Below are 18,819 nucleotides of genomic sequence, written 5' to 3'. Positions count from 1 at the left end.
AGTGTGTTAGTCAGCAGTGTGTTAGTCAGCAGGGTGTTAGTCAGCAGGGTGTTAGTCAGCAGAGTGTTAGTCAGCAGGGTGTTAGTCAGCAGGGTGTTGGTCAGCAGTGTGTTGGTCAGCAGGGTGTTAGTCAGCAGGGTGTTAGTCAGTAGGGTGTTAGTCAGCAGGGTGTTAGTCAGCAGGGTGTTAGTCAGCAGGGTGTTAGTCAGCAGGGTGTTAGTCAGCAGGGTGTTAGTCAGTAGGGTGTTAGTCAGCAGGGTGTTGGTCAGCAGGGTGTTAGTCAGCAGGGTGTTAGTCAGCAGGGTGTTAGTCAGCAGGGTGCTAGTCAGGGTGTTGTTAGTCAGCAGGGTGTTAGTCAGCAGGGTGTTAGTCAGCAGGGTGTTAGTCAGCAGAGTGTTAGTCAGCAGGGTGTTAGTCAGCAGGGTGTTAGTCAGCAGTGTGTTAGTCAGCAGTGTGTTAGTCAGCAGGGTGTTAGTCAGCAGGGTGTTAGTCAGCAGAGTGTTAGTCAGCAGGGTGTTAGTCAGCAGGGTGTTAGTCAGCAGTGTGTTAGTCGGCAGTGTGTTAGTCGGCAGGGTGCTAGTCGGCAGGGTGTTAGTCGGCAGGGTGTTAGTCAGCAGTGTGTTAGTCAGCAGGGTGTTAGTCAGCAGGGTGTTAGTCAGTAGTGTGTTAGTCAGTAGTGTGTTAGTCAGTAGTGTGTTAGTCAGCAGGGTGTTAGTCAGCAGGGTGTTAGTCAGCAGGGTGTTAGTCAGCAGGGTGTTGGTCAGCAGGGTGTTGGTCAGCAGGGTGTTGGTCAGCAGGGTGTTGGTCAGCAGGGTGTTGGTCAGCAGGGTGTTAGTCAGCAGGGTGTTAGTCAGCAGGGTGTTAGTCAGCAGGGTGTTGGTCAGCAGGGTGTTGGTCAGTAGGGTGTTGGTCAGCAGGGTGTTAGTCAGGGTGTTAGTCAGCAGGGTGTTGGTCAGTAGGGTGTTGGTCAGTAGATTGTTAGTCAGCTGGGTGTTAGTCAGCAGAGTGTTAGTCAGCAGGGTGTTAGTCAGCAGGGTGTTAGTCAGCAGAGTGTTAGTCAGCAGAGTGTTGGTCAGCAGGGTGTTGGTCAGTAGGGTGTTGGTCAGTAGGGTGTTGGTCAGCAGTGTGTTAGTCTGCAGTGTGTTAGTCAGCAGGGTGTTAGTCAGCAGGGTGTTAGTCAGCAGGGTGTTGGTCAGTAGGGTGTTAGTCAGCAGGGTGTTAGTCAGCAGGGTGTTAGTCAGCAGAGTGTTAGTCAGCAGGGTGTTAGTCAGCAGAGTGTTAGTCAGCAGGGTGTTTGTCAGGGTGTTATGATGATGATAGTGAATTGAATGTGGTTGTGTGTTATTGGTCTGCCCACTTCTCCTTAGGTTGGTGACTATGTCCTGTTTGGCACCTACATCATCCAGCTGTACACTCCTCTCAACTGGTTTGGTACATATTACAGGTGAGATTAACTGGTCTGGTACATTTTACAGGTGAGATTAACTGGTCTGGTACATATTACAGGTGAGATCACCTGGTCTGGTACATATTACAGGTGAGATCACCTGGTCTGGTACATATTACAGGTGAGATCACCTGGTCTGGTACATATTACAGGTGAGATCACCTGGTCTAGTACATATTACAGGTGAGATAAACTGGTTTTATACATATTACAGGTGAGATCAGCTGGTTTGGTACAGATTACAGGTGAGATCACCTGGTTTGGTACATATTACAGTTGAGATCACCTGGTCTGGTAGAGATTACAGGTGAGATCAACTGGTCTGGTACATATTACAGGTGAGATCAACTAGTCTAGTGCGTATTACAGGTGAGATCACCTGGTCTAGTGCGTATTACAGGTGAGATCTACAATCTCACTGTAAGGGAGACAGTCACATGCATTTCGCTATGCCTCCGTTACTGGATAACTCAACATATTCTCTCCACAGACTAATCCAGAGTTCCTTTATTGACATGGAGAACATGTTCAAGATCTTAACAGAACACAAAGAGGTGAGTTACTCCTGTATCTGAGGGGTAATGAGACGTGTTTATCATTCAAACTGCTGAGGCCATGGTCAGGTTTGTGTCTGTGTCCCCGTCCGTGTGTTTGCTCCTGCCCTCCCTCTCCCCCCTCTCCGTCTCCCTCTCCTCCCTCTCCATCTCCCTCTCCTCCCTCTCCGTCTCCCTCTCCCCCCTCTCCGTCTCCCTCTCCCCCCTCTCCCCCTCTCCATCTCCCTCTCCCGCTCCATCTCTGTCTCCTGGTCCTGCTCCCTCTCCTGCGGGACTCTGGGCTGTGGGACTGTGGTGATGTGGGCTGTGGGACTGTGGTGCTGTGGGACTGTGGTGCTGTGGGACTCTGGGCTGTGGGACTGTGGTGCTGTGGGACTCTGGGCTGTGGGACTCGGGGCTGTGGGACTCGGGGCTGTGGGACTGTGGTGCTGTGGGACTGTGGTGATGTGGGCTGTGGGACTGTGGTGCTGTGGGACTGTGGTGCTGTGGGACTGTGGGACTGTGGTGCTGTGGGACTGTGGTGCTGTGGGACTGTGGTGCTGTGGGACTCTGGGCTGTGGGACTGTGGTGCTGTGGGACTGTGGTGATGTGGGCTGTGGGACTGTGGTGCTGTGGGACTGTGGTGCTGTGGGACTGTGGGACTGTGGTGCTGTGGGACTGTGGTGCTGTGGGACTCTGGGCTGTGGTGCTGTGGGCTGTGGGACTGTGGGACTCTGGCCTGTGGTGCTAAGGGCTGTGGGACTGTGGTGCTGTGGGACTGTGGTGCTGTGGGACTCTGGGCTGTGGTGCTGTGGGCTGTGGGACTCTGGGCTGTGGTGCTGTGGGACTCTGGGCTGTGGGTCTCTGGGCTGTGGGACTGTGGTGCTGTGGGACTGTGGTGCTGTGGGACTGTAGTGCTGTGGGACTCTGGGCTGTGGTGCTGTGGGACTGTTGTGCTGTGGGACTGTAGCGCTGTGGGCTATGGGACTGTTGTGCTGTGGGACTGTGGTGCTGTGGGACTGTTGTGCTCTGGGCTGTGGGACTCTGGGCTGTGGGACTCTGGGCTGTGGGACTCTGGGCTGTGGGACTCTGGGCTGTGGGACTGTGGTGCTGTGGGACTGTAGTGCTGTGGGCTGTGGGACTGTGGTGCTGTGGGACTGTGGTGCTGTGGGACTGTGGTGCTGTGGGACTGTGGTGCTGTGGGACTCTGGTGCTGTGGGACTGTAGTGCTGTGGGACTCTGGGCTGTGGTGCTGTGGGACTGTTGTGCTGTGGGACTGTAGCGCTGTGGGCTATGGGACTGTTGTGCTGTGGGACTGTGGTGCTGTGGGACTGTTGTGCTCTGGGCTGTGGGACTCTGGGCTGTGGGACTCTGGGCTGTGGGACTCTGGGCTGTGGGACTCTGGGCTGGGGGACTCTGGGCTGTGGGCTGGGGGACTCTGGGCTGGGGGACTCTGGGCTGGGGGACTCTGGGCTGGGGGACTCTGGGCTGTGGGACTGTGGGACTCTGGGCTGTGGGACTGAGGGCTGTGGGACTCTGGGCTGTGGGACTCTGGGCTGGGGGACTCTGGGCTGGGGACTCTGGGCTGGGGGACTCTGGGCTGGGGGACTCTGGGCTGGGGGACTCTGGGCTGTGGGACTCTGGGCTGTGGGACTCGGTGCTGTGGGCTGTGGGCTGGGGGACTCTGGGCTGTGGGACTCTGGGCTGGGGGACTCTGGGCTGGGGACTCTGGGCTGGGGGACTCTGGGCTGGGGGACTCTGGGCTGGGGGACTGTGGGCTGGGGGACTGTGGGCTGGGGGACTCTGGGCTGGGGGACTGTGGGACTCTGGGCTGGGGGACTGTGGGACTCTGGGCTGGGGGACTCTGGGCTGGGGGACTCTGGGCTGTGGGACTGTGGGACTCTGGGCTGTGGGACTGTGGGACTCTGGGCTGTGGGACTCTGGGCTGTGTTTGACTGTAGTGCAGTAGGACTGTGGGATTTGGGACTGTGGGACTCTGGGCTGTGGGACTGTGGGCTGTGGGACTCTGGGCTGTGGGACTCTGGGCTGTGGTGCTGTGGACTGTGGGACTGAGTTTCTGTGGGCTGTGGGACTCTTGGCTGTGGTGCTGTGGGACTCTGGGCTGTGGGACTGTGGGACTCTGGGCTGTGGGACTGTAGTGCTGTGGGCTGTGGGACTGTGGGCTGTGTGACTCTGGGCTGTGGTGCCCTGGGACTGTGGGCTGGGGGACTGTAGTGCTGTGGGACTCTGGGCTGTGGGACTGTGGGACTCTGGGCTGGGGGACTGTAGTGCTGTGGGACTCTGGGCTGGGGGACTGTGGGACTCTGGGCTGTGGGACTGTGGGACTCTGGGCTGTGGGACTGTAGTGCTGTGGGCTGTGGGACTGTGGGCTGTGTGACTCTGGGCTGTGGTGCTGTGGGACTGTGGGCTGGGGGACTGTAGTGCTGTGTGACTCTGGGCTGTGGTGCTGGGGGACTCTGGGCTGGGGGACTGTGGGCTGGGGGACTGTGGGCTGGGGGACTCTGGGCTGGGGGACTGTGGGCTGGGGGACTCTGGACTGGGGGACTCTGGGCTGGGGGACTGTGGGCTGGGGGACTCTGGACTGGGGGACTCTGGGCTGGGGGACTCTGGGCTGGGGGACTCTGGGCTGGGGGACTCTGGGCTGGGGGACTCTGGGCTGTGAGACTCTGGGCTGTGGGACTGTAGTGCTGTGGGCTGTGGGACTGTGGGCTGTGGGACTCTGGGCTGTGGGCTGTGAGACTCTGGGCTGTGGGACTGTAGTGCAGTAGGACTGTGGGATTTGGGACTGTGGGACTCTGGGCTGTGGTGCTGTGGGACTCTGGGCTGTGGTGCTGTGGGGCTGGGGGACTGTGGGCTGGGGGACTGTGGGCTGGGGGGCTGGGGGACTCTGGGCTGGGGGACTCTGGACTGGGGGACTCTGGACTGGGGGACTCTGGGCTGGGGGACTGTGGTGCTGTGGGACTGTGGTGCTGTGGGACTGTGGTGCTGTGAGACTGTGGGCTGTGGGACTTGGGGCTGTGGGACTGGGCTGTGGGACTCTGGGCTGTGGGACTCTGGGCTGTGGGACTGTGGGACTCTGGGCTGTGGGACTCTGGGCTGTGGGACTGTGGTGCTGTGGGACTGGGCTGTGGGACTGTGGTGATGTGGGCTGTGGGACTCTGGACTGTGGGACTCTGGGCTGTGGGACTCTGGGCTGTGTTTGACTGTAGTGCAGTAGGACTGTGGGATTTGGGACTGTGGGACTCTGGGCTGTGGGACTGTAGTGCTGTGGGCTGTGGGACTGTGGGCTGTGGGACTCTGGGCTGTGGGCTGTGAGACTCTGGGCTGTGTTTGACTGTAGTGCAGTAGGACTGGGATTTGGGACTGGGATTTGGGACTGTGGGACTCTGGGCTGTGGGACTGGGGCTGTGGGGCTGTGGGACTCTGGGCTGTGGGACTGTGGGCTGGGGACTCTGACTGGGGCTGGGGGACTGTGGGCTGGGGGACTGTGGGCTGGGGGGCTGGGGGACTCTGGACTGGGGGACTCTGGACTGGGGGACTCTGGGCTGGGGGACTGTGGTGCTGTGGGCTGTGGGACTGTGGTGCTGTGGGACTGTGGGCTGGGGGACTGTGGTGCTGTGGGACTGTGGTGCTGTGGGACTGTGGGACTGTGGGCTGTGGGACTGTGGTACTGTGGTGCTGTGGGACTGTGGTGCTGTGGGACTGTGGGCTGTGGGACTCGGGGCTGTGGGACTCTGGGCTGGGGGACTCTGGGCTGGGGGACTCTGGGCTGGGGGACTCTGGGCTGGGGGACTGTGGGCTGGGGACTCTGGGCTGGGGGACTCTGGGCTGGGGGACTCTGGGCTGGGGGACTGTGGGCTGGGGGACTCTGGGCTGGGGGACTCTGGGCTGTGGTGCTGTGGGACTCTGGGCTGGGGGACTGTGGGCTGGGGGACTCTGGGCTGGGGGACTCTGCGCTGGGGGACTCTGGGCTGGGGGACTGTGGGACTCTGAGCTGTGGGACTGTGGGACTCTGGGCTGTGGGACTGTAGTGCTGTGGGCTGTGGGACTGTGGGCTGTGGGACTCTGGGCTGTGGGCTGTGAGACTCTGGGCTGTGGGACTGTAGTGCAGTAGGACTGTGGGATTTGGGACTGTGGGACTCTGGGCTGTGGTGCTGTGGGACTCTGGGCTGTGGTGCTGTGGGGCTGGGGGACTGTGGGCTGGGGGACTGTGGGCTGGGGGGCTGGGGGACTCTGGGCTGGGGGACTCTGGACTTGGGGACTCTGGACTGGGGGACTCTGGGCTGGGGGACTGTGGTGCTGTGGGACTGTGGTGCTGTGGGACTGTGGTGCTGTGAGACTGTGGGCTGTGGGACTTGGGGCTGTGGGACTCTGGGCTGTGGGACTCTGGGCTGTGGGACTCTGGGCTGTGGGACTGTGGTGCTGTGGGACTGGGCTGTGGGACTGTGGTGATGTGGGCTGTGGGACTGTGGTGCTGTGGGACTGTGGTGCTGTGGGACTGTTGTGCTGTGGGACTGTGGGCTGGGGGACTGTGGGCTGGGGGACTCTGGGCTGGGGGACTCTGGGCTGGGGGACTCTAGGCTGGGGGACTGTGGGCTGGGGGACTGTGGGCTGGGGGACTCTGGGCTGGGGGACTCTGGGCTGGGGGACTCTGGGCTGGGGGACTGTGGACTGGGGGACTCTGGGCTGGGGGACTCTGGGCTGGGGGACTCTGGGCTGGGGGACTCTGGACTGGGGGACTGTGGTGCTGTGGGCTGTGGGACTCGGTGCTGTGGGCTGTGGGCTGGGGGACTCTGGGCTGGGGGACTCTGGGCTGTGGGACTGTGGTGCTGTGGGCTGTGGGACTCGGTGCTGTGGGCTGTGGGCTGGGGGACTCTGGGCTGGGGGACTCTGGGCTGGGGGACTCTGGGCTCGGGGACTCTGGGCTGGGGGACTCTGGGCTGGGGGACTGTAGTGCTGTGGGCTGTGGGACTGTGGGCTGTGGGACTCTGGGCTGTGGGCTGTGAGACTCTGGGCTGTGGGACTGTAGTGCAGTAGGACTGTGGGATTTGGGACTGTGGGACTCTGGGCTGTGGTGCTGTGGGACTCTGGGCTGTGGTGCTGTGGGGCTGGGGGACTGTGGGCTGGGGGACTGTGGGCTGGGGGGCTGGGGGACTCTGGGCTGGGGGACTCTGGGCTGGGGGACTCTGGGCTGTGGGACTGTGGTGCTGTGGGACTGTGGTGCTGTGGGACTCTGGGCTGTGGGACTGTGGTGCTGTGGGACTGTAGTGCTGTGGGACTGTGGTGCTGTGGGACTGTAGTGCTGTGGGACTGTGGTGCGGTGGGACTCTGGGCTGTGGGACTCTGGGCTGTGGGACTGTGGTGCTGTGGGACTGTGGTGCTGTGGGACTGTGGTGCTGTGGGACTGTGGTGCTGTGGGACTCTGGGCTGTGGGACTCTGGGCTGTGGGACTGTGGTGCTGTGGGCTGTGGGACTCTGGGCTGCGGTGCTGTGGGACTCGGGCTGTGGGACTCTGGGCTGTGGGACTCTGGGCTGTGGGACTGTGGGCTGTGGGACTGTGGTGCTGTGGGACTGTGGTGCTGTGGGACTGTGGTGCTGTGGGACTCTGGGCTGTGGTGCTATGGACTCTGGGCTGTGGGACTGTGGGACTCTGGGCTGTTGGACTGGGCTGTGGGACTCTGGGCTGTGGTGCTGTGGACTGTGGGACTGAGTTTCTGTGGGCTGTGGGACTCTTGGCTGTGGTGCTGTGGGACTCTGGGCTGTGGGACTGTGGGACTCTGGGCTGTGGGACTGTGGGGCTGTGGGACTGTAGTGCTGTGGGCTGTGGGACTGTGGGCTGTGGGACTGTGGGACTCTGGGCTGTGGGACTGTAGTGCTGTGGGCTGTGGGACTGTAGTGCTGTGGGCTGTGGGACTGTGGGACTCTGGGCTGTGGGACTGTAGTGCTGTGGGCTGTGGGACTGTAGTGCTGTGGGCTGTGGGACTGTGGGCTGTGTGACTCTGGGCTGTGGTGCTGTGGGACTGTGGGCTGGGGGACTGTAGTGCTGTGGGACTCTGGGCTGTGGGACTGTGGGACTCTGGGCTGTGGGACTGTGGTGCTGTGGGACTCTGGGCTGTGGGACTGTGGGACTCTGGGCTGTGGGACTGTAGTGCTGTGGGCTGTGGGACTGTGGGCTGTGTGACTCTGGGCTGTGGTGCTGTGGGACTGTGGGCTGGGGGACTGTGAGCTGGGGGACTGTGGGCTGGGGAGTCTGGGCTGGGGGACTCTGGGCTGTGGAACTCTGGGCTGTGTGACTCTGGGCTGTGGGACTGTGGTGCTGTGGGCTGTGGGACTCGGTGCTGTGGGCTGTGGGCTGGGGGACTCTGGGCTGGGGGACTGTGGTGCTGTGGGCTGGGGGACTCGGTGCTGTGGGCTGTGGGCTGGGGGACTGTGGGCTGGGGGAGTCTGGGCTGGGGGACTCTGGGCTGGGGGACTCTGGGCTGGGGGACTGTGGGCTGTGGAACTCTGGGCTGTGGGACTCTGGGCTGTGGGACTGTGGTGCTGTGGGCTGTGGGACTGTGGGCTGTGTGACTCTGGGCTGTGGTGCTGTGGGACTGTGGGCTGGGGGACTGTGGGCTGGGGGAGTCTGGGCTGGGGGACTCTGGGCTGTGGAACTCTGGGCTGTGGGACTCTGGGCTGTGGGACTGTGGTGCTGTGGGCTGTGGGACTCGGTGCTGTGGGCTGTGGGCTGGGGGACTCTGGGCTGGGGGACTGTGGTGCTGTGGGCTGGGGGACTCGGTGCTGTGGGCTGTGGGCTGGGGGACTGTGGGCTGGGGAGTCTGGGCTGGGGGACTCTGGGCTGGGGGACTCTGGGCTGGGGACTGTGGGCTGTGGAACTCTGGGCTGTGGGACTCTGGGCTGTGGGACTGTGGTGCTGTGGGCTGTGGGACTGTGGGCTGTGTGACTCTGGGCTGTGGTGCTGTGGGACTGTGGGCTGGGGGACTGTGGGCTGGGGGACTGTGGGCTGGGGGAGTCTGGGCTGGGGGACTCTGGGCTGTGGAACTCTGGGCTGTGGGACTCTGGGCTGTGGGACTGTGGTGCTGTGGGCTGTGGGACTCGGTGCTGTGGGCTGTGGGCTGGGGGACTCTGGGCTGGGGGACTGTGGTGCTGTGGGCTGGGGGACTCGGTGCTGTGGGCTGTGGGCTGGGGGACTGTGGGCTGGGGGAGTCTGGGCTGGGGGACTCTGGGCTGGGGGACTCTGGGCTGGGGGACTGTGGGCTGTGGAACTCTGGGCTGTGGGACTCTGGGCTGTGGGACTGTGGTGCTGTGGGCTGTGGGACTCGGTGCTGTGGGCTGTGGGCTGGGGGACTCTGGGCTGGGGGACTGTGGTGCTGTGGGCTGGGGGACTCGGTGCTGTGGGCTGTGGGCTGGGGGACTCTGGGCTGGGGGACTCTGGGCTGGGGGACTCTGGGCTGTGGGACTCTGGGCTGGGGGACTCTGGGCTGGGGGACTCTGGGCTGGGGGACTCTGGGCTGGGGGACTCTGGGCTGGGGGACTCTGGGCTGGGGGACTCTGGACTGGGGGACTCTGGGCTGTGGGACTCTGGGCTGGGGGACTCTGGGCTGGGGGACTCTGGGCTGGGGGACTGTGGGACTCGGTGCTGTGGGCTGGGGGACTCTGGGCTGGGGGACTGTGGGCTGGGGGACTCTGGGCTGGGGGACTGTGGGCTGGGGGACTCTGGGCTGGGGGACTGTGGGACTGTGGGCTGGGGGACTCTGGGCTGGGGGACTGTGGGCTGGGGGACTCTGGGCTGGGGGACTGTGGGCTGGGGGACTCTGGGCTGGGGGACTGTGGGCTGGGGGACTCTGGGCTGGGGGACTGTGGGACTGTGGGCTGGGGGACTCTGGGCTGGGGGACTCTGGGCTGGGGGACTCTGGGCTGGGGGACTGTGGGCTGGGGGACTCTGGGCTGGGGGACTGTGCGACTCTGGGCTGGGGGACTCTGGGCTGGGGGACTGTGGGCTGGGGGACTCTGGGCTGGGGGACTGTGGGACTCTGGGCTGGGGGACTCTGGGACTCTGGGCTGGGGGACTCTGGGACTCTGGGCTGGGGGACTCTGGGCTGGGGGACTGTGGGCTGGGGGACTCTGGGCTGGGGGACTGTGGGACTCTGGGCTGGGGGACTCTGGGCTGGGGGACAGTGGGCTGGGGGACTCTGGGCTGGGGGACTGTGGGACTCTGGGCTGGGGGACTCTGGGCTGGGGGACAGTGGAGAGAGTAGTGAAGCGAGAGGAGGGTAAAAGTGCTTTGCCGGTAACTGCAAGGCGGTGCTTTATATTGTTGTTATGTCTGAGATCCACTGTGTGCGGCTTGACCTGAGACCCTGATCCATGGAGGAAGTAGACCATCTGGTCCCTGAGTTTCACCACACTGATGATCTCATTTCCTGTCATGTTGTCTTGTCCAGGTGAAAGACGATGTCAGCGCCACAGACCTCCAGTTGACAACCGGCGAGGTGAAGTTTCAGAACGTGTGCTTCAGCTACACTGAGGGGTAGGTCATAAAAACGTGTAGTTAATCTCTGATGTCATGAGAATGTGTAGTTACTCTCTGATGTCATGAGAATGTGTGTAGTTTATCTCTGATGTTATGGACGTATTCTCTCATGACAGACAATACATACATTTAACAGATGGATAGTCATGGACAGAGCAGAACAGAGCTTGTACTACAGCTAGGCATCAACCTGTCATTTGCCTTCACCTGTCAATTTAGAATCTGTAAAACTCTTGGCACTGTGTGTGCATGTGTGTGCACCCTAATCAAATGAAGTAGGACTGTGTATCTGTGTTGCTGTCCTCAGGAATGTGATTCTCAGGGGTATATCGTTCACTGTGATGGCCGGCCAGACTGTTGCTCTGGTATGTTTAGCCTTTCATTACATGACTAACATGAACTAAAAGGAGCATACAAACACATGACCTCCCCTTTTGGGATACCCAGCCACCCACATTTAACATCTACATTCCCTGTGTGTGTCTGCAGGTGGGCCAGTCTGGTTCAGGTAAAAGCACTATCCTACGTCTGCTGTTTCGCTTCTATGACGTCCAGGGAGGATGCATCCGTATTGATGAACAGGACATATCCAGGGTGAGCTGACTCTATAGGGTCTACGTCCAGGGTGAGCTGACTCTATAGGGTCTACGTCCAGGGTGAGCTGACTCTATAGGGTCTACGTCCAGGGTGAGCTGACTCTATAGGGTCTACGTCCAGGGTGAGCTGACTCTATAGGGTCTACGTCCAGGGTGAGCTGACTCTATAGGGTCTACGTCCAGGGTGAGCTGACTCTATAGGGTCTACGTCCAGGGTGAGCTGACTCTATAGGGTCTACGTCCAGGGTGAGCTGACTCTATAGGGTCTATATCCAGGGTGAGCTGACTCTATAGGGTCTATATCCAGGGTGAGCTGACTCTATAGGGTCTACGTCCAGGGTGAGCTGACTCTATAGGGTCTACGTCCAGGGTGAGCTGACTCTATAGGGTCTACGTCCAGGGTGAGCTGACTCTATAGGGTCTACGTCCAGGGTGAGCTGACTCTATAGGGTCTACGTCCAGGGTGAGCTGACTCTATAGGGTCTACGTCCAGGGTGAGCTGACTCTATAGGGTCTACGTCCAGGGTGAGCTGACTCTATAGGGTCTACGTCCAGGGTGAGCTAAATCTATAGGGTCTACGTCCAGGGTGAGCTGAATCTATAGGGTCTACGTCCAGGGTGAGCTGACTCTATAGGGTCTACGTCCAGGGTGAGCTGACTCTATAGGGTCTACGTCCAGGGTGAGCTGACTCTATAGGGTCTACGTCCAGGGTGAGCTGACTCTATAGGGTCTACGTCCAGGGTGAGCTGACTCTATAGGGTCTACGTCCAGGGTGAGCTGACTCTATAGGGTCTACGTCCAGGGTGAGCTGACTCTATAGGGTCTACGTCCAGGGTGAGCTGACTCTATAGGGTCTACGTCCAGGGTGAGCTGACTCTATAGGGTCTACGTCCAGGGTGAGCTGACTCTATAGGGTCTACGTCCAGGGTGAGCTGACTCTATAGGGTCTACGTCCAGGGTGAGCTGACTCTATAGGGTCTACGTCCAGGGAGGATGCATCCGTATTGATGAACAGGATATATCCAGGGTGAGCTGACTCTATAGGGTCTACGTCCAGGGTGAGCTGACTCTATAGGGTCTACGTCCAGGGTGAGCTGACTCTATAGGGTCTACGTCCAGGGTGAGCTGACTCTATAGGGTCTACGTCCAGGGTGAGCTGACTCTATAGGGTCTACGTCCAGGGTGAGCTGACTCTATAGGGTCTACGTCCAGGGTGAGCTGACTCTATAGGGTCTATATCCAGGGTGAGCTGACTCTATAGGGTCTACGTCCAGGGTGAGCTGACTCTATAGGGTCTACGTCCAGGGTGAGCTGACTCTATAGGGTCTATATCCAGGGTGAGCTGACTCTATAGGGTCTACATCCAGGGTGAGCTGACTCTATAGGGTCTACGTCCAGGGTGAGCTGACTCTATAGGGTCTACGTCCAGGGAGGATGCATCCGTATTGATGAACACGATATATCCAGGGTGAGTTAACTCTATAGGGTCTATACCCAGGGTGAGCTGACTCTATAGGGTCTACGTCCAGGGTGAGCTGACTCTATAGGGTCTACGTCCAGGGTGAGCTGACTCTATAGGGTCTACGTCCAGGGTGAGCTGACTCTATAGGGTCTACGTCCAGGGTGAGCTGACTCTATAGGGTCTACGTCCAGGGTGAGCTGACTCTATAGGGTCTACGTCCAGGGAGGATGCATCCGTATTGATGAACAGGATATATCCAGGGTGAGCTGACTCTATAGGGTCTACGTCCAGGGTGAGCTGACTCTATAGGGTCTACGTCCAGGGTGAGCTGAATCTATAGGGTCTACGTCCAGGGTGAGCTGACTCTATAGGGTCTACGTCCAGGGTGAGCTGACTCTATGGGGTCTACGTCCAGGGTGAGCTGACTCTATAGGGTCTACGTCCAGGGTGAGCTGACTCTATAGGGTCTACGTCCAGGGTGAGCTGACTCTATAGGGTCTACGTCCAGGGTGAGCTGACTCTATAGGGTCTATATCCAGGGTGAGCTGACTCTATAGGGTCTATGTCCAGGGTAAGCTGAATCTAAAGGGTCTAAGTCCAGGGTGAGCTGACTCTATAGGGTCTACGTCCAGGGTGAGCTGACTCTATGGGGTCTACGTCCAGGGTGAGCTGACTCTATAGGGTCTACGTCCAGGGTGAGCTGACTCTATAGGGTCTACGTCCAGGGTGAGCTGACTCTATAGGGTCTACGTCCAGGGTGAGCTGACTCTATAGGGTCTATATCCAGGGTGAGCTGACTCTATAGGGTCTACGTCCAGGGTGAGCTGACTCTATAGGGTCTACGTCCAGGGTGAGCTGACTCTATAGGGTCTATATCCAGGGTGAGCTGACTCTATAGGGTCTACATCCAGGGTGAGCTGACTCTATAGGGTCTACGTCCAGGGTGAGCTGACTCTATAGGGTCTACGTCCAGGAGGATGCATCCGTATTGATGAACACGATATATCCAGGGTGAGTTAACTCTATAGGGTCTATACCCAGGGTGAGCTGACTCTATAGGGTCTACGTCCAGGGTGAGCTGACTCTATAGGGTCTACGTCCAGGGTGAGCTGACTCTATAGGGTCTACGTCCAGGGTGAGCTGACTCTATAGGGTCTACGTCCAGGGAGGATGCATCCGTATTGATGAACAGGATATATCCAGGGTGAGCTGACTCTATAGGGTCTACGTCCAGGGTGAGCTGACTCTATAGGGTCTACGTCCAGGGTGAGCTAAATCTATAGGGTCTACGTCCAGGGTGAGCTGAATCTATAGGGTCTAAGTCCAGGGTGAGCTGAATCTATAGGGTCTACGTCCAGGGTGAGCTGACTCTATAGGGTCTACGTCCAGGGTGAGCTGACTCTATAGGGTCTACGTCCAGGGTGAGCTAAATCTATAGGGTCTACGTCCAGGGTGAGCTGACTCTATAGGGTCTACGTCCAGGGTGAGCTGACTCTATAGGGTCTACATCCAGGGTGAGCTAACTCTATAGGGTCTACGTCCAGGGTGAGCTGACTCTATAGGGTCTACGTCCAGGGTGAGCTGACTCTATAGGGTCTACGTCCAGGGTGAGCTGACTCTATAGGGTCTACGTCCAGGGTGAGCTGACTCTATAGGGTCTACATCCAGGGTGAGCTAACTCTATAGGGTCTACGTCCAGGGTGAGCTGACTCTATAGGGTCTACATCCAGGGTGAGCTAACTCTATAGGGTCTATGTCCAGGGTGAGCTGACTCTATAGGGTCTACGTCCAGGGTGAGCTGACTCTATAGGGTCTACGTCCAGGGAGGATGCATCCGTATTGATGAACAGGATATATCCAGGGTGAGCTGACTCTATAGGGTCTACGTCCAGGGTGAGCTGACTCTATAGGGTCTACGTCCAGGGTGAGCTGACTCTATAGGGTCTACGTCCAGGGTGAGCTGACTCTATAGGGTCTACGTCCAGGGTGAGCTGACTCTATAGGGTCTACGTCCAGGGTGAGCTGACTCTATAGGGTCTACGTCCAGGGTGAGCTGACTCTATAGGGTCTACGTCCAGGGTGAGCTGACTCTATAGGGTCTACGTCCAGGGAGGATGCATCCGTATTGATGAACAGGATATATCCAGGGTGAGCTGACTCTATAGGGTCTACGTCCAGGGTGAGCTGACTCTATAGGGTCTACGTCCAGGGTGAGCTGACTCTATAGGGTCTACGTCCAGTGTGAGCTGACTCTATAGGGTCTACGTCCAGGGAGGATGCATCCGTATTGATGAACAGGATATATCCAGGGTGAGCTGACTCTATAGGGTCTATATCCAGGGTGAGCTGACTCTATAGGGTCTACGTCCAGGGTGAGCTGACTCTATAGGGTCTACGTCCAGGGTGAGCTGACTCTATAGGGTCTACGTCCAGGGTGAGCTGACTCTATAGGGTCTACGTCCAGGGTGAGCTGACTCTATAGGGTCTACGTCCAGGGTGAGCTGACTCTATAGGGTCTATATCCAGGGTGAGCTGACTCTATAGGGTCTACGTCCAGGGTGAGCTGACTCTATAGGGTCTACGTCCAGGGTGAGCTGACTCTATAGGGTCTACGTCCAGGGTGAGCTGACTCTATAGGGTCTACGTCCAGGGTGAGCTGACTCTATAGGGTCTACGTCCAGGGTGAGCTGACTCTATAGGGTCTACGTCCAGGGTGAGCTGACTCTATAGGGTCTACGTCCAGGGTGAGCTGACTCTATAGGGTCTACGTCCAGGGTGAGCTGACTCTATAGGGTCTATATCCAGGGTGAGCTGACTCTATAGGGTCTACGTCCAGGGTGAGCTGACTCTATAGGGTCTATATCCAGGGTGAGCTGACTCTATAGGGTCTACGTCCAGGGTGAGCTGACTCTATAGGGTCTACATCCAGGGTGAGCTGACTCTATAGGGTCTACGTCCAGGGTGAGCTGACTCTATAGGGTCTACGTCCAGGGTGAGCTGACTCTATAGGGTCTACGTCCAGGGTGAGCTGACTCTATAGGGTCTACGTCCAGGGTGAGCTGACTCTATAGGGTCTACGTCCAGGGTGAGCTGACTCTATAGGGTCTACGTCCAGGGTGAGCTGACTCTATAGGGTCTATATCCAGGGTGAGCTGACTCTATAGGGTCTACGTCCAGGGTGAGCTGACTCTATAGGGTCTACGTCCAGGGTGAGCTGACTCTATAGGGTCTATATCCAGGGTGAGCTGACTCTATAGGGTCTATATCCAGGGTGAGCTGACTCTATAGGGTCTACGTCCAGGGAGGATGCATCCGTATTGATGAACAGGATATATCCAGGGTGAGCTGACTCTATAGGGTCTACGTCCAGGGTGAGCTGACTCTATAGGGTCTACGTCCAGGGTGAGCTAAATCTATAGGGTCTACGTCCAGGGTGAGCTGAATCTATAGGGTCTAAGTCCAGGGTGAGCTGAATCTATAGGGTCTACGTCCAGGGTGAGCTGACTCTATAGGGTCTACGTCCAGGGTGAGCTGACTCTATAGGGTCTACGTCCAGGGTGAGCTAAATCTATAGGGTCTACGTCCAGGGTGAGCTGACTCTATAGGGTCTACGTCCAGGGTGAGCTGACTCTATAGGGTCTACGTCCAGGGTGAGCTGACTCTATAGGGTCTACGTCCAGGGTGAGCTGACTCTATAGGGTCTACGTCCAGGGTGAGCTGACTCTATAGGGTCTACGTCCAGGGTGAGCTGACTCTATAGGGTCTACGTCCAGGGTGAGCTGACTCTATAGGGTCTACGTCCAGGGTGAGCTGACTCTATAGGGTCTACGTCCAGGGAGGATGCATCCGTATTGATGAACAGGATATATCCAGGGTGAGCTGACTCTATAGGGTCTACGTCCAGGGTGAGCTGACTCTATAGGGTCTACGTCCAGGGTGAGCTGACTCTATAGGGTCTACGTCCAGGGTGAGCTGACTCTATAGGGTCTACGTCCAGGGTGAGCTGACTCTATAGGGTCTACGTCCAGGGTGAGCTGACTCTATGGGGTCTACGTCCAGGGTGAGCTGACTCTATAGGGTCTACGTCCAGGGTGAGCTGACTCTATAGGGTCTACGTCCAGGGTGAGCTGACTCTATAGGGTCTACGTCCAGGGTGAGCTGACTCTATAGGGTCTACGTCCAGGGTGAGCTGACTCTATAGGGTCTACGTCCAGGGTGAGCTGACTCTATAGGGTCTACGTCCAGGGTGAGCTGACTCTATAGGGTCTACGTCCAGGGTGAGCTGACTCTATAGGGTCTACGTCCAGGGTGAGCTGACTCTATAGGGTCTACGTCCAGGGTGAGCTGACTCTATAGGGTCTACGTCCAGGGTGAGCTGACTCTATAGGGTCTACGTCCAGGGTGAGCTGACTCTATAGGGTCTACGTCCAGGGTGAGCTGACTCTATAGGGTCTACGTCCAGGGTGAGCTGACTCTATAGGGTCTACGTCCAGGGAGGATGCATCCGTATTGATGAACAGGATATATCCAGGGTGAGCTGACTCTATAGGGTCTATATCCAGGGTGAGCTAACTCTATAGGGTCTATATCCAGGATGAGCTGACTCTATAGGGTCTATATCCAGGGTGAGCTAACTCTATAGGGTCTACGTCCAGGGTGAGCTGACTCTATAGGGTCTACGTCCAGGGTGAGCTGACTCTATAGGGTCTACGTCCAGGGTGAGCTGACTCTATAGGGTCTACGTCCAGGGTGAGCTAAATCTATAGGGTCTATATACAGGGTGAGCTAACTCTATAGGGTCTATATCCAGGGTGAGTTAACTCTATAGGATCTATATCCAGGATATATCCAGGGTGAGTTAACTCTATAGGGTTTATATCCAGGGTGAGCTAACTCTATAGGGTCTATATCCAGGGTGAGCTAACTCTATAGGGTCTATATCCAGGGTGAGGTAACTCTATAGGGTCTATATCCAGGGTGAGTTAACTCTATAGGGTCTATATCCAGTGTGAGTTAACTCTATAGGATCTATATCCAGGATATATCCAGGGTGAGTTAACTCTATAGGGTCTATATCCAGGGTGAGTTAACTCTATAGGATCTATATCCAGGGTGAGCTAACTCTATAGGGTCTATATCCAGGGTGAGCTATCTCTATAGGGTCTATATCCAGGGTGAGCTAACTCTATAGGGTCTATATCCAGGGTGAGTTAACTCTATAGGGTCTATATCCAGGGTGAGTTAACTCTATAGGATCTATATCCAGGATATATCCAGGGTGAGTTAACTCTATAGGGTCTATATCCAGGGTGAGCTAACTCTATAGGGTCTATATCCAGGGTGAGCTAACTCTATAGGGTCTATATCCAGGGTGAGTTAACTCTATAGGGTCTATATCCAGGGTGAGTTAACTCTATAGGGTCTATATACAGGATATATCCAGGGTGAGTTAACTATATAGGGTCTATATCCAGGGTGAGTTAACTCTACAGGGTCTATATACAGGGTGAGTTAACTCTATATGGTCTATATCCAGGGTGAGTTAACTATATAGGGTCTATATACAGGATATATCCAGGGTGAGTTAACTCTACAGGGTCTATATACAGGGTGAGTTAACTCTATAGGATCTATATCCAGGATATACAGGGTGAGTTAACTCTATAGGATCTATATCCAGGATATACAGGGTGAGTTAACTCTATAGGGTCTATATACAGAGTGAGTTAACTCTATAGGGTCTATATACAGGATATATCCAGGGTGAGTTAACTATATAGGGTCTATATCCAGGGTGAGTTAACTCTACAGGGTCTATATACAGGGTGAGTTAACTCTATATGGTCTATATCCAGGGTGAGTTAACTATATAGGGTCTATATACAGGATATATCCAGGGTGAGTTAACTCTACAGGGTCTATATACAGGGTGAGTTAACTCTATAGGGTCTATATACAGGGTGAGTTAACTCTATAGGGTCTATATACAGGGTGAGTTAACTCTATATGGTCTATATCCAGGGTGAGTTAACTATATAGGGTCTATATACAGGATATATTCAGGGTGAGTTAACTCTATAGGGTCTATATACAGGGTGATTTAACTATAGGATCTATATCCAGGGTGAGTTAACTCTATAGGGTCTATATACAGGGTGAGTTAACTCTACAGGGTCTATATACAGGGTGAGTTAACTCTATAGGATCTATATACAGGGTGAGTTAA

General features: G+C 57.2%; 1 protein-coding gene across 1 annotated transcript in view; it reads left to right on the top strand.

Annotated features, from left to right (window-relative positions):
* The window catches only part of LOC135521337 (ATP-binding cassette sub-family B member 6-like), a 55,839-nt gene that overhangs the window by 18,717 nt on the left and 18,303 nt on the right, over positions 1 to 18,819 (top strand). Inside the window, exons 9-13 of the mRNA XM_064947254.1 lie at positions 1,368 to 1,444; positions 1,938 to 2,001; positions 10,446 to 10,531; positions 10,842 to 10,899; positions 11,024 to 11,128. Coding sequence (XP_064803326.1) covers positions 1,368 to 1,444; positions 1,938 to 2,001; positions 10,446 to 10,531; positions 10,842 to 10,899; positions 11,024 to 11,128 — 390 coding nt within the window. The remainder of the gene's footprint in view (positions 1 to 1,367; positions 1,445 to 1,937; positions 2,002 to 10,445; positions 10,532 to 10,841; positions 10,900 to 11,023; positions 11,129 to 18,819) is intronic.

This window comes from Oncorhynchus masou, chromosome 29 (genome assembly GCF_036934945.1).
Source record: "Oncorhynchus masou masou isolate Uvic2021 chromosome 29, UVic_Omas_1.1, whole genome shotgun sequence".
In the NCBI taxonomy this organism is placed as follows: domain Eukaryota; kingdom Metazoa; phylum Chordata; class Actinopteri; order Salmoniformes; family Salmonidae; genus Oncorhynchus; species Oncorhynchus masou.
Note: the sequence above shows the minus strand (reverse complement) of the source record. Positions and strands in the feature narration are given on the sequence as shown.